The 14,803-nt window shown below is 46.5% G+C and overlaps 8 protein-coding genes across 9 annotated transcripts; 1 reads left to right on the top strand and 7 right to left on the bottom strand.

The window, feature by feature from the left end:
* Positions 1-64: 64 nt before the first annotated feature.
* Positions 65-1,103, bottom strand: FOXG_22077 (uncharacterized protein; the record flags this gene model as incomplete). Its single annotated transcript, XM_018402462.1, has 2 exons — positions 65-518; positions 568-1,103. 2 exons carry the CDS (start codon positions 1,101-1,103, stop codon positions 65-67), a joined length of 990 nt encoding a protein of 329 aa, XP_018255907.1.
* Positions 1,104-1,594: 491 nt separating this feature from the next.
* On the bottom strand, positions 1,595-3,808 carry FOXG_15588 (uncharacterized protein). The gene is made up of 4 exons (XM_018395678.1): positions 2,328-3,808; positions 2,076-2,267; positions 1,837-2,007; positions 1,595-1,786 (listed from the first exon to the last, which is right to left on the bottom strand). The coding sequence occupies exons 1-4, from the start codon at positions 3,716-3,718 to the stop codon at positions 1,636-1,638; spliced, it is 1,905 nt and encodes a 634-aa protein (XP_018255906.1). The 5' UTR covers positions 3,719-3,808; the 3' UTR covers positions 1,595-1,635.
* A 988-nt stretch (positions 3,809-4,796) lies between these two features.
* Positions 4,797-6,555, bottom strand: FOXG_15587 (uncharacterized protein). The gene is made up of 8 exons (XM_018395677.1): positions 6,057-6,555; positions 5,965-6,006; positions 5,856-5,916; positions 5,774-5,801; positions 5,709-5,721; positions 5,564-5,653; positions 5,174-5,513; positions 4,797-5,118 (listed from the first exon to the last, which is right to left on the bottom strand). Exons 1-8 carry the CDS (start codon positions 6,482-6,484, stop codon positions 4,891-4,893), a joined length of 1,230 nt encoding a protein of 409 aa, XP_018255905.1. The 5' UTR covers positions 6,485-6,555; the 3' UTR covers positions 4,797-4,890.
* A 674-nt stretch (positions 6,556-7,229) lies between these two features.
* On the bottom strand, positions 7,230-8,155 carry FOXG_22076 (uncharacterized protein). Its single transcript, XM_018402461.1, has 3 exons — positions 8,012-8,155; positions 7,670-7,945; positions 7,230-7,622 (listed from the first exon to the last, which is right to left on the bottom strand). Exons 2-3 carry the CDS (start codon positions 7,721-7,723, stop codon positions 7,422-7,424), a joined length of 255 nt encoding a protein of 84 aa, XP_018255904.1. The 5' UTR covers positions 7,724-7,945; positions 8,012-8,155; the 3' UTR covers positions 7,230-7,421.
* A 120-nt stretch (positions 8,156-8,275) lies between these two features.
* FOXG_15586 (uncharacterized protein) lies at positions 8,276-10,742 on the top strand. Its single transcript, XM_018395676.1, has 3 exons — positions 8,276-8,415; positions 8,463-9,157; positions 9,209-10,742. Exons 1-3 carry the CDS (start codon positions 8,302-8,304, stop codon positions 10,212-10,214), a joined length of 1,815 nt encoding a protein of 604 aa, XP_018255903.1. The 5' UTR covers positions 8,276-8,301; the 3' UTR covers positions 10,215-10,742.
* FOXG_22075 (uncharacterized protein) lies at positions 9,329-11,062 on the bottom strand. 2 transcript variants are annotated; one of them, XM_018402460.1, is made up of 3 exons: positions 10,679-10,989; positions 10,484-10,631; positions 9,329-10,435 (listed from the first exon to the last, which is right to left on the bottom strand). In XM_018402460.1, exons 1-3 carry the CDS (start codon positions 10,832-10,834, stop codon positions 10,284-10,286), a joined length of 456 nt encoding a protein of 151 aa, XP_018255902.1. In that variant the 5' UTR covers positions 10,835-10,989; the 3' UTR covers positions 9,329-10,283. The 2 variants fall into 2 exon arrangements, with proteins under 2 accessions (XP_018255902.1, XP_018255901.1); XM_018402459.1 differs by having other exon boundaries at positions 9,329-10,631; positions 10,679-11,062.
* A 92-nt stretch (positions 11,063-11,154) lies between these two features.
* On the bottom strand, positions 11,155-11,873 carry FOXG_22074 (uncharacterized protein). Its single transcript, XM_018402458.1, has 2 exons — positions 11,721-11,873; positions 11,155-11,590 (listed from the first exon to the last, which is right to left on the bottom strand). The coding sequence occupies exon 2, from the start codon at positions 11,577-11,579 to the stop codon at positions 11,349-11,351; it is 231 nt and encodes a 76-aa protein (XP_018255900.1). The 5' UTR covers positions 11,580-11,590; positions 11,721-11,873; the 3' UTR covers positions 11,155-11,348.
* Positions 11,874-13,756: 1,883 nt separating this feature from the next.
* On the bottom strand, positions 13,757-14,520 carry FOXG_22073 (uncharacterized protein). Its single transcript, XM_018402457.1, has one exon. The coding sequence runs from the start codon at positions 14,208-14,210 to the stop codon at positions 13,809-13,811; it is 402 nt and encodes a 133-aa protein (XP_018255899.1). The 5' UTR covers positions 14,211-14,520; the 3' UTR covers positions 13,757-13,808.
* Positions 14,521-14,803: the final 283 nt, after the last annotated feature.

Below are 14,803 nucleotides of genomic sequence, written 5' to 3'. Positions count from 1 at the left end.
CGTTCTGCTTCCACTACTCTGTGACTCTGTCATAATGTGCTATGAACTTACTGATCTCCCTTTGTTATTGGGAGTTGAATTTGGCCAATAGTTGAGACTCACTACGCCCCGCACGTCGTGATCTTCGGTCTGCTTTCAAGACAGATAGAAAGTTTGCCGATATTTCCATCAAGGGTTGAAAGTCTTGTACCTTGTCCAACGCCATTGGCGAAACCTTCCAGGTTTCCTCACAAGCCCTGTATATGTTCCTGGCGAGGCTCTTCCATGTTTGCGCTAAGCTAATTATTGCACTGGCGTTGGCGAAACTCTGCGCCATCTTATTGAATGCTTCATCCATGGAGAAGAGCTTTGCAACAAGTCGATAATACTGACGCTCATTCCCCTCAAGCTCCACAGACGAAATAAAGGCGATGAGCCCAAGGCCAAGAATTATCAGCTCGAAGTTACGGACGTATGCACCGAGCTTCAGGCATGCAACGTACTGAGTTTGTTCAACGCTGTCGTCTAGCTCTTCTCTTCTGCTTACTGATTAGATTTCTCAGTTGGACTATAGCAGGGGCAGCTTACCTCGCCTTATCTCGTTTCGCTTTTACTTCCTGCATCTTCTTTGCCAGAGGAATAAAAACAAAATAGGAAGTGGATCCCATGAAACAAAGGACAGCTATCACAATGAAAAGTGCGAGCCACCAAGGTAACAGGATATTCAAAGCTTCACCGATTGCCACTGCTGTAGGCAATGCCTTTAACACAATGCCCTTCAAGACGGTGTCTAGAGAGAGCGACTTTGCGGCAGCTTGCGATGTCAAGGCCTGTCCCTGAATCAAACAAAAATATGACACGTTTTCCAGTGTTGGCTGTAGATGACGCCAACATCCGGCCTGGAGATGGTCGCAAATGAAGGGGAGAAGGAATCGCCAGATGGAAAATAACTTGTGGAAATGATTGCCACAAATAGCATCAAGCGATTTGAAAATCACAGAATCAAGTAAGGGGAGTATTCCTAGCATGATACAAGCCAAGAACTTAACGCAGAACGGTAAGGAATAATGGAAATTGACCGTGTCGCGAACGGGACCAGCCAAAAGAGGTGTTTCTTCATTCATGATGTTCGATGATGTATGGTGAAAAGACGCCATGGAAAAGATGGCAGCGATCCTCTCTATTTATCTACATATTATACAAGCTGGTGCGGAGCATGCCCTACTATCCAACATTTTCTGCCATAGGATTGAGAAGATCATGACATCCTTGCAATTTACAGAAACATATCCAGTCATAGGTTGACCTTGCTAATCTGGTGCGCTACCGTGACGTCTTACATTCATGCCTCGATCTTCCTCAGGGTCAACCTTTAGGCCTCTACCAGCCGGCCCAATGAATCTTTTCCTGTTTTGAATCTACACATACGATCTACCGTGTCGAGTTTGAGATTCTATCGTGAGTTCAAACCTATTTTGCGATTCACTGGAAAGACTAGGAATGATTTGCAAGTATAATCACAACGACATAGAGGGTATACACGTTCAGCATAAGCAGATCCCTAGAGTTTCTTGAATGTACTCCCTCCATATGACCTTTGTTGATCAAGAATATTTCCTGCTCTTTCTGTCTGTAGAATTGGCATCGAGTCATCAATTAGGGGGACTTGTTCCACATTCTGAAGTAGACGCCTTCATGTTTCAGCAGTTCATCATGAGTACCTTCTTCAGCAACTTCACCATGACCTTCTTCTGAAAGTCTGAGAACGACAATCCGATCCGCATTTCTTATGGTGGAGAGACGATGTCTACAAGAGTCAGAATTTCTCCTTCGTCAGCAGAACAGAGGATGACTTGCGTGTTGATGACCACCATTTTGGTCTTACCGAGCTCTTTGACAGCCTCCTTGATGATATCTTCCAGTTCGACATCTTGAGAGCTCGTTGGCTCATCCAATAAGATCAGATCGCCCTGGTGTGCGAATACACGCGAAAGTGCTAGTCGTTGCTTCTGTCCTCCAGAAAGTGTACTATGAAAGAATTTAAAGGTTAGTACAGATAGTCTTTGGCGTGTCCAACAGCTAAAACTATAACTTACTATCCTCCCTGGCCTACCATGGTGCTATATTGTTCTGGTAGTTTCATGATATCGTCATGAATTCCTGCTTTCTTACAAGCCTCTTGGGCTTCTTCTTCGGAGATTCCTTTACAGTCGAGCCGAATGTTATCATAGACACTCTTCTCGAATATGTGGGGACTCTGCTCCAGGACAGCAGTATGCTCCAAAAGTCTACAGTTGTTCTCAAGTGTAAGTTGTATGCTTGGCATATCTAGGAGGGATTCAACTCACCTTTTCTTTTCCACGTCTTTGAGGTCTTGGCCATTTCGCTCAATATTTCCCCTCACAGGGTCATATTGCCGTAATAACAGCTTGAGAATTGTTGTTTTCCCTGCGCCAGACCGGCCGACAAGCGCTGTGGTCCTCCCTGGCTGGAATGTTAGATTCAGGTCTCTCAGCACATACTTGTCTGGTATATAGCTAAAGGAAACATTTCTGAATCTTATACCAGCCCCAGTCAGGCCACTTGTCCCGTTTCGAATTTTGGGTACGATCTCAAGCATGCGGCGAAGTCGGTCTGCTGCCACGAACTTATCGAAGGCATTCTGGAAGCCATTGGAAAAGAATTGGATGGGATCCTCCAAGTGCTTCCGATAGAAGAGGAATAAAATAGCTCGAGGTAATGCCTCCACCAAGCTTCCGCTGTTAAGAAGGAGGAAACTCATGTTGCCGATTCCGGCAATGGTACTCAGAAGACCGAGACCCATGGTCCAGTACGCGGCATAACTATGGCTTCTTAACAATGACGTGCTCTCGGCATGTGTAGCTTCTGTATACATCTCGATTTCGTGACCAATTTGTCCGTGTGAGTAAATGCTTTCCCAGGCCTGTAACGCGGTCTGTCCTATTTGTCTTGCTTTTAGGATGCAAGCTGTATGCAGGTCGAATATGGGCACTGCGCCACGCTTCACACGGAGGGTAATGATGATTTCGACGGCGATTGAGAAGGTTTGCAGGAGCCATATTTGGGGGCCAAGCTTCCACAATATAATGGCGCTGGCCATGGCCAGTTCCAAGATCTGTGCAGGCGATTCATGGAAAATGAAATCAAAACATTCGCAAACATTAGTGCCCATCGTAGCCGCAGTGTTCATTATGACAGGATTGTTGGCAGAATGGAAGGCCGCATCTTGTCCCATTAGTCGATCGAAGGCGGACGCCTTCACCCGCGCGTTTCGGTCAAGTTCAAAATGTTTCCATAAGAGCATCCGCTGACAACGAAGACCATTCCATCCGCCAAACCAAGATGACAATTGATAGAACACCCATACTACAATAGCCTTGTTGATAGGGGGCTCTTCTAGCAGAGTGCTGAAAAAGTGGGCGTAGAGGAGGGGTTCGGTGAGATTGCATATCACCTCACAAAGCCTCAGTGGGATAGCTGACAAGGCGCAGAACTTTTTCCACCTCCATGGCATATCCTTCGGCCAAACCCAGCTGCTGAAAACCCAGAACTTTTTTATCCATGGCCAATACCCTCCGGCCTCATCAATCGTGTCTTCGATGCTTTGGTTCACTATGGCCAGTTCCGGCTCTTGCTGTTCTAGGGCTCTGTTCTCGTCGACATCGTCGGTACTCGCGGTATTGCCGATATCGAAATAACGGCCACGATCAGGATACATGTAGACCGGGAAGAGAAATATGACGTGGGAAAGTCGTAAGCATATTGTCGACAGCTTAAATGCGAAAGTTCGAGAATAATGTGATAGTAAAAGATCTATGACAGCAAGCACATCAAAGACGGTCATAAAGACCCAGGACAAAAGATATGCCCTTTTCCCCAGTTTCTGAGTCTTTCTCTCTCTATCTGTGGCAGGACAAACATGACTTGTCTCTGCTGCTACCGAAAGCGTATAGGCTATGTTCGCGAAGAGCTGCAGGGCTTGGGGCATCCCACCAGCATAGAAAAATTCAACAAGCAAGTTGATGATGCAGATGATGAGGTTCACAGACAAGAGATAGGCGGTGGTCTTCAAATTCCGCCAGCATCTCTCAGCTGGTTCAAATTGGGCCGCTGTAACACATAAGCCTATTGCTGTAGCGGAGAAGGCCTGGGATATTGCAATGACGAGATGAATATCCCACATGGCTTCTAAACAAAGAGGAATCTTCAAGAATGGCGTGTTTGTGAGCAAAGAGAGCGAAAATAAATGTGTACAGATGGAAAGCACTGGGAGAAAGGAAAAGCGACTGGTATTTATATTAGAGAGAGTTTGCTAGCTTCGGAACGGTGACCTACAGCCATCAGCCCTCCAGTAACTGTGTCCCTCAAACGTATCTCAACCTCCAATTCACCACTGTAACACTGACCCCATCCTTGGCATTCATTCGGCTGTAATGCGATATATCTAGAGTCGTGGCGTAGGCGGTGAAGTATTTCTTTACATCTCTTGTTCCATCTGCCACGTCAGCGTTAGGGGATCTGAATTCGCTTTTAGAAGGTAAGAATTCTCAAGACACTGCGCTGGGATTAGTGAGCTCTGTCGACAAAATGTCGGTGGGCTTTAGGTGTCGCGTTCTCCGTGTCAGTGTCTTTGCCACCTACAGTATCGGCGAGACTTTCATGTATGAGTTTTTTCTTGATTCGTGGTTATTACTGCGGTTAGCATGGGTCCTTCTTTGCGTTCATTACTTTAAAACCATATGGTGCAGGGCAGAGATATAATAGACAATTGAATAACATGTCAGGGGTCCTGTCTTGCCAAGAATTTGCAATGCTTGTGAATAGGGAATTACAATGGTGATGAAAACAAAAAGAAATGTTTTATAATAGTTCAGCGAGTCAATAAAGGGGTTAAGTCGATGGCTTTTTGCAGACGATGGCCAGGCGTGTCATGTAAGGCTTAACTGTTGTCTTTTTCAACTCATTGCGCAAACCTGCGGCAAACATATAACATCTCTCCTCGCTCCAGCCCAAGTTCTCAACGGCTAGACGAAGGATGGACCCTTCGATATCATCAACAGATTCCAGCCAAGCTAGCTGTCCTAATTCCCCCTGCTGCTGCGAAGGTTCAATCGGTACCTGCAATACCTCATACTTAGTTGTCGTGAAGGTTCTCTGCACGCCAGAAACTTACATCGTAGGGATATTCCCTGATTTCACTGAAGCCAGCAGCTCGTAGCGAATTAAGCAGTATTCCAGATTGGATAATGTCGAATCGCGCCCCTCGCTCTGCACCTGCCTTTCGAAACAGGTCTCCCCATTCCTTCATAAAACTGTTCTCCGGAAGCTCTGCCTTTGCTTTGAACTGAATGGTCCCTTCATGGAACTCTGCAACGCCTCCAGGTTTCAAGACATTAAAGATCTCTTTGGCAAACTCGCCCCAGTTGCTGATCCTCCCTTTGAGGTCGCGGAGATGTACAAAATCCCTTGAGGACTTTTCAAAGGTTCGAAGATCAAGGCTTTCCACAATGCCACTAGACGAACGTTAGCATCAATTACGCATAAGACATCTACGTAGCCTCACAAATCAAGATTAGGCGGGACAAAATCAGGCGCCAGAGGCAACAGATCAATACTGATAACTTCAAGGCCAGGATGCTCATCTGCAAAGTCCCTTGGATAGAGTTAGTCACTAATAATACCATTCGAATCGTATGAAGACATCATACATAGCCCAACTACCTAGATGACTGTGTTAGCATACTTCTCGGATCTTGAAGAGGGTCATACATACCACTTGCTGTTCCAACATCAAGCACGCGCTTATAGCTTCTATTAGCGAGGCCACCAGCGAAGCTGGTAGAAGAGATACTGACCCGATAAGTAGAAGGAATTGGTGTTATGCAAATGTCGAATAATCTTGAATAAATCTTGTGACTGGCATACCGAGTCAATATAGGAAATTCAATGAGGATACGCACGAACCATAGGTCCCAAACCTCAGCTCTCTTAGTATCATGTGGCTGCCTGTTTAGTCGACTTAGCAAAGGTCGCTTGAAGCAGAAAATCTCCCTTACCATTCATTGATCGGATATTCCCGTCCCCATAGGGTCTTGATTTTAATATCTCCGGGATTAATTGTCTCCCAGGAACATATGCTCTCTTCATCTCCAACACCTTCATCTATGTGGCCTTCATTGATGAGATCATTGTCTGTTGTACTTCTATCTCCAGTGATGTCGGCTGCCGTGGGATTTGTTGCGATATCGCCGTGGAAGGTGTTATCATCTTCAATCGCATCATCGAGTATCCTATCTGGTTTGTTCTTCTTGGCTGTAATATCGAGAATTCCGCATGTATCGTTCCAGATTTGTTCGGTCGAATGAAGTGTCCCACGGTCGCAATGTGTGCCCGTGTCTTCGCGTCCCAGCGCGTCTGAATGGGATCGTTTGCGGCTGATGCTGTGGGCAACTGACAAGATCGAAGGCTGAGCCTGTAGGAGCATCGCGGCGAGGTGAGACAGAAGAACGTCCAGGAAGAGGCACAAAAAAAAGTGACAAAGAAAGCGGAGAGACGCTCAGAATGAGGTAGTGCAGAAGGTGCCATTAAACGGTGTATTTATGCTTCTTATGGCCAAGAATGGTAAAAGACCCTAAATTCTCAGGTACTCTTGGTCGAACAACAGCGTGACATACCGATTGTCCAGGAAAACTGCGCGGTTCAGACGGGCTGAACACGCTAGTGTCGTCGGCCGCTTGTATTGCAATTAAACTGGGCAGTTCCGATTCCGGCATCGTGTATGATACTTCTACCTGACCCTGACTAACTGGTCTCAGCTGAACGGTTGGCGAGCCGGCCGGACCATGCAAGGGAGTGCCTCTCGACAGCATCATCGTGGTGAAGAGATCCACAAGGTAGTTCAGCTTCCTAGCTCTGACCTTTGTCAAGATTCTGAAAAAAGACTTCTTGGATTCGAGAAGTGGCGGATGGATCGGGAGTGAATCGAGACGGAGCTCAGGCCACAGCACTGAGACCGGCTTCTGGGCCGAAAACTGCAGGTTTTTGTACGGGGGGCTCGACCAGCCAGTCAGAAAAGAATGCTTGGGCAAATTTTAGGTCCCTTTCTCTTGCCCTCTGTTTCATTCTCTCCCGTGGGTTCATTTCTCGGTTTGCCTGTTTCATTCTCGACTTGATGCTCATGGTAGAGGTGGTCAACAGGAAAAAGGAAGCATGGTAAAGAGGCATCTGAGGTTTTCAATGTCTTCGATGAGGCTTAAAATTGATTCAATCGTGAACTGCCATGTATCCATGGGGTCGTGGAATCACACCGACATTCATGTTTCATGGATCTGTTTGCGTCTACATCGAAGCGCTGTACAATCCCCAGCACCAAACCAAGAGGTATGTACATAATAGTGACAATTGAATTACACACGTCAGTCCTATCCGCCTTCGAGCAAGCCCTGCTTCTCCTCGTCAAGCACTAGTTTAAACCTGACCAAGCCCCTTAATTTCAAAAAACAGGCTCGGATGGCGACGACGATGTCGCGCAACACCCTGGTCACAGACGACGGAGTCTCGGTAGGTGTCGCCACTTCGACTGCCCAGTAATATCCGAAATCATGAGCTTGTCTTTTCTCAGTCTGGCAAGATCAGTATACAGCAAGAGGTAGTACAACAATCGACATACAGTGAATCTAAACTCTTTAGCAATGTTGATGCTTAACTTAAGCGGTTTTTCCATGGTTCGCAATGCTCTAAATAAGGCGAAAGATTGAATGCACGGCTGACTTGCATATACAGAAGAAACTCGGCATAAGACAGAGTTCGACTTGTACTGAGAACCAAAGATCCGGGCTGTAAAGAGAAGTATCAGCTGTGATAATCAGGTTGCCTAGGTAGGGGTACCTTGTGCAGGGGGAAATGTGAATAAGGCAACCAGGCGGTAGTACAGCAGTGAAAATTTCTTCGACTTGATGAGCATATTTGTATTTTGAGGCCCTCCACTCCCTTTCCCTATAGATCTACGTACCGTCCAGGATGGGCTTACCCCCAGTTTGCCAGGTATTCTAATCCATGTGAAGCGAGGCTTATTTCCAAGCCGCCTATGACTAGACGAATAGATCCTTGGAAATGATGAGGCGGGACATGAGCAAGGATGGGATATGGTCTCGCCTGTAGACATACCTGCCCCCAAAAAGGAAGTGACCCATAAAAAAGAGTCACTGTGACTCTTTTTTATGGGTCACTTCCTTTTTGGGGGCACAGACTCATGGCATTCAAACTCAATCTGTTTCTTACTCTTCACCAAACCGCGAAGCAATGGATACTGACAAGCCTCTTCACGATCTGTTCCATATTCTAGGGTTCTTTTTCATTTCTGTTGCTAAAACCCAACATCGTCAGTTGAATGTTGATAAAAATTTAGAACGGATTGTAAGTCTCGCCTTTCTCTCGCAGCCGCTATTCGCTCATACGTCGAGATCTCGGACGCCTGCAAGATCATCGCACAGGATGTCCCCGAGGCAGTCAGATATAAACTTCATCGACTTGGAACTGAAGTGCAAGCGGAATTCCGCAAAGTACCATATGAACAGATATCGCCCGACCATTCTTGTCTCCCAGATACAACCACCGCAACGATTGTGCAACATGGTTCTCCCAATGGGCCCGACGAACAGCAAGTCGAGCACGACTCACCTACAAGGACATTCCAGCCTTCAAAGCAAACGCTGGCAGCAGGGGCTGAGTTTTCAAGGAGTCAGTCCTCTAGAAAAGAGAAATCTCCCAGGGAAGGATCTTCCACGGGAACTAAATGTTCCCCTGAAGATAACGAACAACCCTTCCTCATCGCCGATCTGAAATCTTGGGCCCAATCACCAAAGCCTTTCCTCAGCTCTGGGACAATTTCCATCGACGATCTCGCCGTGTTCGACTACATCCAGGCCCTCGAGAAATCATCACAAATGACCAAGATTGCTCGGCGATTTGCTTTACTGCAGCTCTGGGTATCAAAAGAGGTCTGGCGGCCTTTGCCACCCCAAGAGTTTAAGAAACGTCTAGGGACAGCGTCAGGGGCGAAATTTAATCGATGGCTCAGGGAAGGGAGGACATTATTCTTGCTCAAAGCACACAAGGGTATAGAGGTCTTGTTCTCGAAGCTCAAGTCACAGACTAAGTCAGTAGTGCACCGTTCAACTAAAGGACAGAGACTAAATTTTACTCTAAGGCTTACAGCGCTATCAGCTGAGTCGAAAGCCCATCTCCATACGAACGCCGAGCCGAATGTCAATAGGGAATCCTACGATAACATCGAGTTCCTCCTACAATCTCAGCACACTGAAGAAGCTAAGAAAATAGTTTCTTGCTTTGATGGAAAGGAATTGGAGCTTCCCAGGAGTTGTGAAGATTGTGTTACAAACTCCAAACTATACAGAGATGCTGCAAGCAGCATTTCAAAGTACCTTGAGGAGCTTCATATTAAGCGACTGTTTGGCGACCAAACACAGCTAAGACACAGGCTCGAGGTCCGTGAGAATGAAAGGCCAGCAAAACGATGGCGCCGATGCTATGGACTACCCATGGAATCCCCATCGAACCTCGGAGTGATCCGGTACCATTTCGATCAAGACCCAATGCACAATGACAGTGGAGGATTGCCGTACGCCACGGAAAGCACCACCGATGCCGGAAGTGACGGTGGCCACGAAGCCCAAGGCGCATCTACTGATGCAGACATTCCTGTGCCGGGCTCACTTGAGGACGCAGGTTCCCAATTAGGGGCTTTAGTCATGCCTGGGAGCGATTCCTCACTCATTGCTACGCCTTCTTTGGAGGCTACCGCGGGTGGGTATGAAACACAACCATCAACAGAGATAACAATTCCAGTCAGAAACATCGAAGCCGATATGGGGCCTGTCCAACTCTATTCCCCCACTGGTCGTCAGAGCACACATCAGTTGAACGAAGGTTATCTCAACCGTCCATGCGCTGATATAGTGGAGAATCTTGATGAATGTCGTGGCAACATTACACAGCTCTCCAGCGTATCTTTCGGAATACATGAGACCCTGGGTCAAGCATTGAGTACCCAGCCAATCGTTGAATCAAGCCTTCCCAACTGGCTTCATATTGATGCGAGTTCATTCAACTTCGATACAGCCATGTTCGAACCACTCGGAGCACTCGAAGCAATGGAATTCAACGACTATCAGGGCGAGTTAAATGCACAATAGTAATTAAGAAATATTCTCAGGCAATTTCCATCCTTGATTTCAACACCAGATCGTTTCGGCTCGGTTCCACTACTCATCCTTGCTCTCTTGGCTCTTAGCAGGCTCCCAATCATATTGAACCATGTCAAAGCATACTGGCCCTTCCTCTACAACGATTCGACTGTTTCCGGGGATCTGAATATGGTTTCCGACGTCCCAAGGTAGGAGTTGCCTAACCTCGGCTTTATCCTTATCAGGCTGGTACAGGACTTTGGAAAATCTTTGCGTACTTGCAGTTTGTGTCGCTAGTGGTATAAAGACGGTGATAGTACGCTCAGGTGACGCAATCGTGCCTTTGTCAAGTTCACGAGGTCCGTAATTTCGGGCGTTACTGACACTTTTGCCTTCATGTAGTGCTTGCCGTCGAATATTGGGCGCCTGAGTGTACTTAGCAGAGCAGTTCAATTCACATGGTTCATTCTTACTTGTTCGTTCTCGAATCTAGAGAGAATCTTGGTATCTGTTATGGTGGCTTTATATTCACGCAGCGGACCACGGACGTTCTGGAGCTCTCTTTCCTGTTTTTGTCGACATAGCTCTTGCATCGATTCCGTAGCTGGAAGGAGTATAGGATTGCTCATTTCTACTTTGACGTTGGATAACAGTTCTGATGTATAATGATCTCGAAAAGTGGCGATGTTGCGCTTTATATATATAACTACCACCAAAAAAATGGCTGTGAATCATTCATTGACTGCTGGTCTCAAGTGTTACGATAAGCGGTGGAGAGGAGATGTTTCTTTTCGCTCAAGGACCACCTGATTCGCCGAAGGGTTTGTCATGTGGATATTCTTGGTCACGAGACGTCTTACAACCCGGTAATTACATAATGAGGCCAGAAGGATTGTTTTAACAGCTCAAGTACAAAATCACAACTAGACAAAACAATGCATCAATAACAAGAATTATGACGCTTTCGAATTAAACAATTGCTTCAATAACCCAAATTCCATTATCTATCTTGATGGCAAATTTAGGCCCTTATAATTAGAGACTCATTGCCTGAATTCCAACGTCCACCCTGACCCAGAAGCATCCGTGCAAAATTACTGCTGTTGGCTATAAACTATTGTTCCTAAACGACAAGTATACTCATCAATGATCTTCTTTATGGTTGTGTGTTACGTCAATAGGGGCAAAATCCTTGGTATTGAAGTTGCCATCTGAGTTTTCAGTTGAGCTGGTGTCGTCACCGTTGACTGGATCGGCAGGTACGGGTTGGTCATTGCGAGGAGTGCTGTCAGATTGTCTTGAGCCGCTCGAGTGCGTAGGGCTATTGCCCCCTTCCTCATTGCTGGACATTGTAGGAAGGACGACTTTGGCCATGGATGAAGATTCTATTCAATGAGACCCGTTAGAATATTAAAGGAAATCCTAGCATTTAAGACTCTTATAATATAAGTCTTCTCACTCTGGAGACATAAGCCAATATATAATAGAGTGATAAAGAAACAAATTACTACTAACCAAGGTAATCAAGTCAAGTGCGTCTCTAGAAAAAACCTCGATATTTCTGAAAGTAAGTGTTGGTCTGATATCTTGGCTTTATATAAGAGGGAAAGTGCATTCTTATACTCTTTAACAGTCACCTATTCAAGCAGAAAACTCGTCTGCTGCAGGGGCCAGGTTACTCAACACAACTGAACAAGGTGAGAAAACTCGCTCCTACATAGTTATTCCCCTGCCGTCTCATCCAAGAAGATCTTGGCTTAGTGGCATGCAGGTTGGTTGCGAGCTCGTCCACGTTACGTTGACCTACAGCAATTATCGAGGAACTGAACCAGCCAGTCCAATTCTTTCAGGGGTGGCTCATAATGGCCGGGCAGCTGGTCATGCCATGGAGAAAGGCTAACGCAGCCGAGTCCTTTGAGCTGAGCTATGCCTCCCTTTGGCACCCATTAGTGAAATAAGGCGGCCAGACAAAGCGACCAAATGAAATACTTCAGTGAGTTATATGCATAAAGCCCATACGCTGAGATTAACTAACGTCTAACATTGCCACATTGGTATAAAGGTATTACGCGCTTTGAGTTGCCGCATGAACACGTCAAGAACCTGTTCTTGTTGCCTCTGGTTGTCTGATACATGATTAGGGCTTGGTTGCATGCAGGTCGGTCGCGACTTGGTCGGCGCTACATTGATGTGCAGCAATTTTTTATGGATTTTTGCTCTGTCGAGGGGAAATGCTGGCTGCCAATCAATTGACCATGAATGTTGAGGCAGCCGAGCAGCTCTATAGGCTGTCTTCTCTCCCTAATTTCTCTAGTGTATCTGACTCAGCCTAGCCCAATGCGAGCTGGCTCCTCTCGTTCGCCTCATGTTGGTATTCAAAGATAAAACACTGGCCAGGTGGTTTTAAATCGATATAGGGGTCTGCTCGTAAGGCTGAAGGCGTAGTAGTTCTCCCTCTCAACTCATCATAGGATAAATTCGGAATTACGCAAGCCATAGGCAATGACTATCTACATCTGGGCACAAAGTCCCAACTTGCGGTACCTATTCACACAAGAGCATCTAGTATCCTTGACTGTTAGAGAGGCATATTAAACAAGCAACCGCTTGGATCAAATGCAGGTAGACTTCTAATTTTAGCAAGGCTGATTTTTTATTCCAATTTCAAATTGCTCTCTGGATATTTCGATTGCACCAACTTTCTTCTGTTTCAAGTTTCAGATTTCAGATTTCAGATTTCAAATTTGAAGTTTCATGCTTCAAATTTTCAAAATTCAAGTTTTCACCTAAAATGCCTCATCTCCACCTTTCTTCTCAAAAATATTCTAAACCAAGTAACTGACTGCTAATGTTAGCCACTCAAATTTCATTTCTCCACTCCTTCGCCGAGAGCCCCACAATGAATCTTCTACCCCTCTTTCCTACATCTCAAATCCTCCTTGTGTCGACATCCGAATTCCCAAACATCCGGCTGACGTTACTCCTATGAGCTTATAAAGACTATTTTACGCCCAAAGGTCATTTGTGCCTGATTCTTACTTTCCGAGTTTGTCGGGTGATTCCACCTTTCGTGGTTTTGCCAGCTGTCAGGCTCTCGGGACAGGGCCCAATGATGCCTGCACTCCACTTCTCAATACGCTGCATCCCTACCAAAACTCCCTCATAAACGGGAAAACAGCCTCTTTCCCCTGCTTCTCTCAAGTTGAGATTAATCCCCAGTACCGCTCGAGTCAACCACGAACGATATCGGCCACTCAGGCTACCGTGAGCTAGTCGTTTTCTTCAAATCCGATGGTGGTATGCCCATCTCTGCTTTGTAGATGAGCCCTGTTAACATGCTCAGTTATTCGAACCGCAAGCGCTCGACATTGACAAAGACAACGATGAGTTTTTCTCGGACGCGAAGACGGGCGTTCAGCCTGTTGTTGGATCTGGACAGATGGTATATTGGAAGCATTGCACTGTAAGAGTTTTCGAGACTGGGAAAGAAGACGGGCAGCCGTACGAGCGGTATCCTCAGCAGCACGATGGACAGGTGTTTTTGAGAAAAGGCGTTAGCATCATATTGGAGAAGGGCAAAATGAAAGAACTCTGAGATTGAGACTACCCATAAAACTTTTTTTTAATTGCCGATGCTCTCCATTCTCCTAGAAACACGGTGATCTTAGCACCCTCCTTCGCCTGGTTTGATATCGTCATCGAGACACCATCCGTACGATTGCGTCGCTCGACCTTCTCCCGCTGGTATATAGGAGATGTGTGAGCGCCCTCGTGCAGAACGCCTCGAAATATGCCAGAGAGGTCCCGGTGACATGCCCGCAATTTAATCGACGGGTCGGGTTCTATTTTGCCCCCACCTGGATAACAGATTGACCTAACCCCGTCCTTGTCTTCCAGCTTCACACCAAAGTATTGGAAGGCAAGGTCTGCTACCTTTTCTTTCGCGATCCCGATTTCCATCTGGCATCCGAAATGTTCTCGGATATACCCTTCCTGAAAAATCATTGATATATCGGCCAGTAGCACACCAGGTTGCTCTTTGCTCTGTGTTCTTTGAACGGAATCCCAGAACTGGTCGTGAAATAGTTCTTCGGCTGGTTCAAGAGGAGCTCCAACATACACATCCCTCGAGGTTACCAAGGCGGGTATCTGTTCTGTAACGCTGGGTTCGACATCCGTCAAGCATGTATCTGCGTTTCTTGTAATGGAGGTCGGTTGTAAAGGAGCCACTGCGTTGTCCTCGGTGGCAATGCCTTGTTTAATTCATTAGACGTAGATTAGATCATGAGATAGGGCACATACGACGGCGCTTGGCAGACTGCGGCGAAGTGTTGGCATCTATGCTTTCCATAGCAGCTGCGAGTTGATTTACAAAATTCATGCTGGCGATGCATAGGCTGGTTGCCAAGGTGGTCGAGTAAGCGCGACAACTCGACTCTGCCTTCCGGCCCGCGATCCAAGGTTTTCGTCTTGTGCGCAGCAATGTACGCATACCAGGCTGTGGGGCTTTTCTCTACAAGGATTCTCTCTACAGAGCTCCCGTCGGCCTGTTTCGCCTTTTGCAAAGCATCTTTTACCCTGTAAGGACCGCGAGAGTA

Source organism: Fusarium oxysporum, chromosome 15 (assembly GCF_000149955.1).
Source record: "Fusarium oxysporum f. sp. lycopersici 4287 chromosome 15, whole genome shotgun sequence".
Taxonomy (NCBI): Eukaryota; Fungi; Ascomycota; class Sordariomycetes; order Hypocreales; family Nectriaceae; genus Fusarium; species Fusarium oxysporum.
The sequence above is the reverse complement of the archived record's forward strand: the minus strand, read 5'-3'. Positions and strand labels throughout refer to the sequence as shown.

What these genes read in the sequence shown, in the direction of transcription:
- FOXG_15588 (XM_018395678.1), bottom strand. Translation starts at nt 3,718, where the DNA reads ATGTATCCTGATCGTGGCCGTTATTTCGATATCGGCAATACCGCGAGT. An exon ending in AAAGACGTGGAAAAGAAAAG is followed by an intron (nt 2,268 to 2,327) that starts GTGAGTTGAATC and finishes GAACAACTGTAG; the next exon opens with ACTTTTGGAGCATACTGCTG. An exon ending in AAAATGGTGGTCATCAACAC is followed by an intron (nt 1,787 to 1,836) that starts GCAAGTCATCCT and finishes TGACTCTTGTAG; the next exon opens with ACATCGTCTCTCCACCATAA.
- FOXG_15587 (XM_018395677.1), bottom strand. Translation starts at nt 6,484, where the DNA reads ATGCTCCTACAGGCTCAGCCTTCGATCTTGTCAGTTGCCCACAGCATC. An exon ending in GAATATCCGATCAATGAATG is followed by an intron (nt 6,007 to 6,056) that starts GTAAGGGAGATT and finishes TCGACTAAACAG; the next exon opens with GCAGCCACATGATACTAAGA. An exon ending in CAATTCCTTCTACTTATCGG is followed by an intron (nt 5,802 to 5,855) that starts GTCAGTATCTCT and finishes AGAAGCTATAAG; the next exon opens with CGCGTGCTTGATGTTGGAAC.
- FOXG_22076 (XM_018402461.1), bottom strand. Translation starts at nt 7,723, where the DNA reads ATGGAAAAACCGCTTAAGTTAAGCATCAACATTGCTAAAGAGTTTAGA. An exon ending in CTAAAGAGTTTAGATTCACT is followed by an intron (nt 7,623 to 7,669) that starts GTATGTCGATTG and finishes TGATCTTGCCAG; the next exon opens with ACTGAGAAAAGACAAGCTCA.
- FOXG_15586 (XM_018395676.1), top strand. Translation starts at nt 8,302, where the DNA reads ATGGATACTGACAAGCCTCTTCACGATCTGTTCCATATTCTAGGGTTC. An exon ending in ATAAAAATTTAGAACGGATT is followed by an intron (nt 8,416 to 8,462) that starts GTAAGTCTCGCC and finishes TCATACGTCGAG; the next exon opens with ATCTCGGACGCCTGCAAGAT. An exon ending in AAGCTCAAGTCACAGACTAA is followed by an intron (nt 9,158 to 9,208) that starts GTCAGTAGTGCA and finishes TTTTACTCTAAG; the next exon opens with GCTTACAGCGCTATCAGCTG.
- FOXG_22075 (XM_018402459.1), bottom strand. Translation starts at nt 10,834, where the DNA reads ATGAGCAATCCTATACTCCTTCCAGCTACGGAATCGATGCAAGAGCTA. An exon ending in CTAGATTCGAGAACGAACAA is followed by an intron (nt 10,632 to 10,678) that starts GTAAGAATGAAC and finishes AAGTACACTCAG; the next exon opens with GCGCCCAATATTCGACGGCA.
- FOXG_22074 (XM_018402458.1), bottom strand. Translation starts at nt 11,579, where the DNA reads ATGGCCAAAGTCGTCCTTCCTACAATGTCCAGCAATGAGGAAGGGGGC.
- FOXG_22073 (XM_018402457.1), bottom strand. Translation starts at nt 14,210, where the DNA reads ATGATTTTTCAGGAAGGGTATATCCGAGAACATTTCGGATGCCAGATG.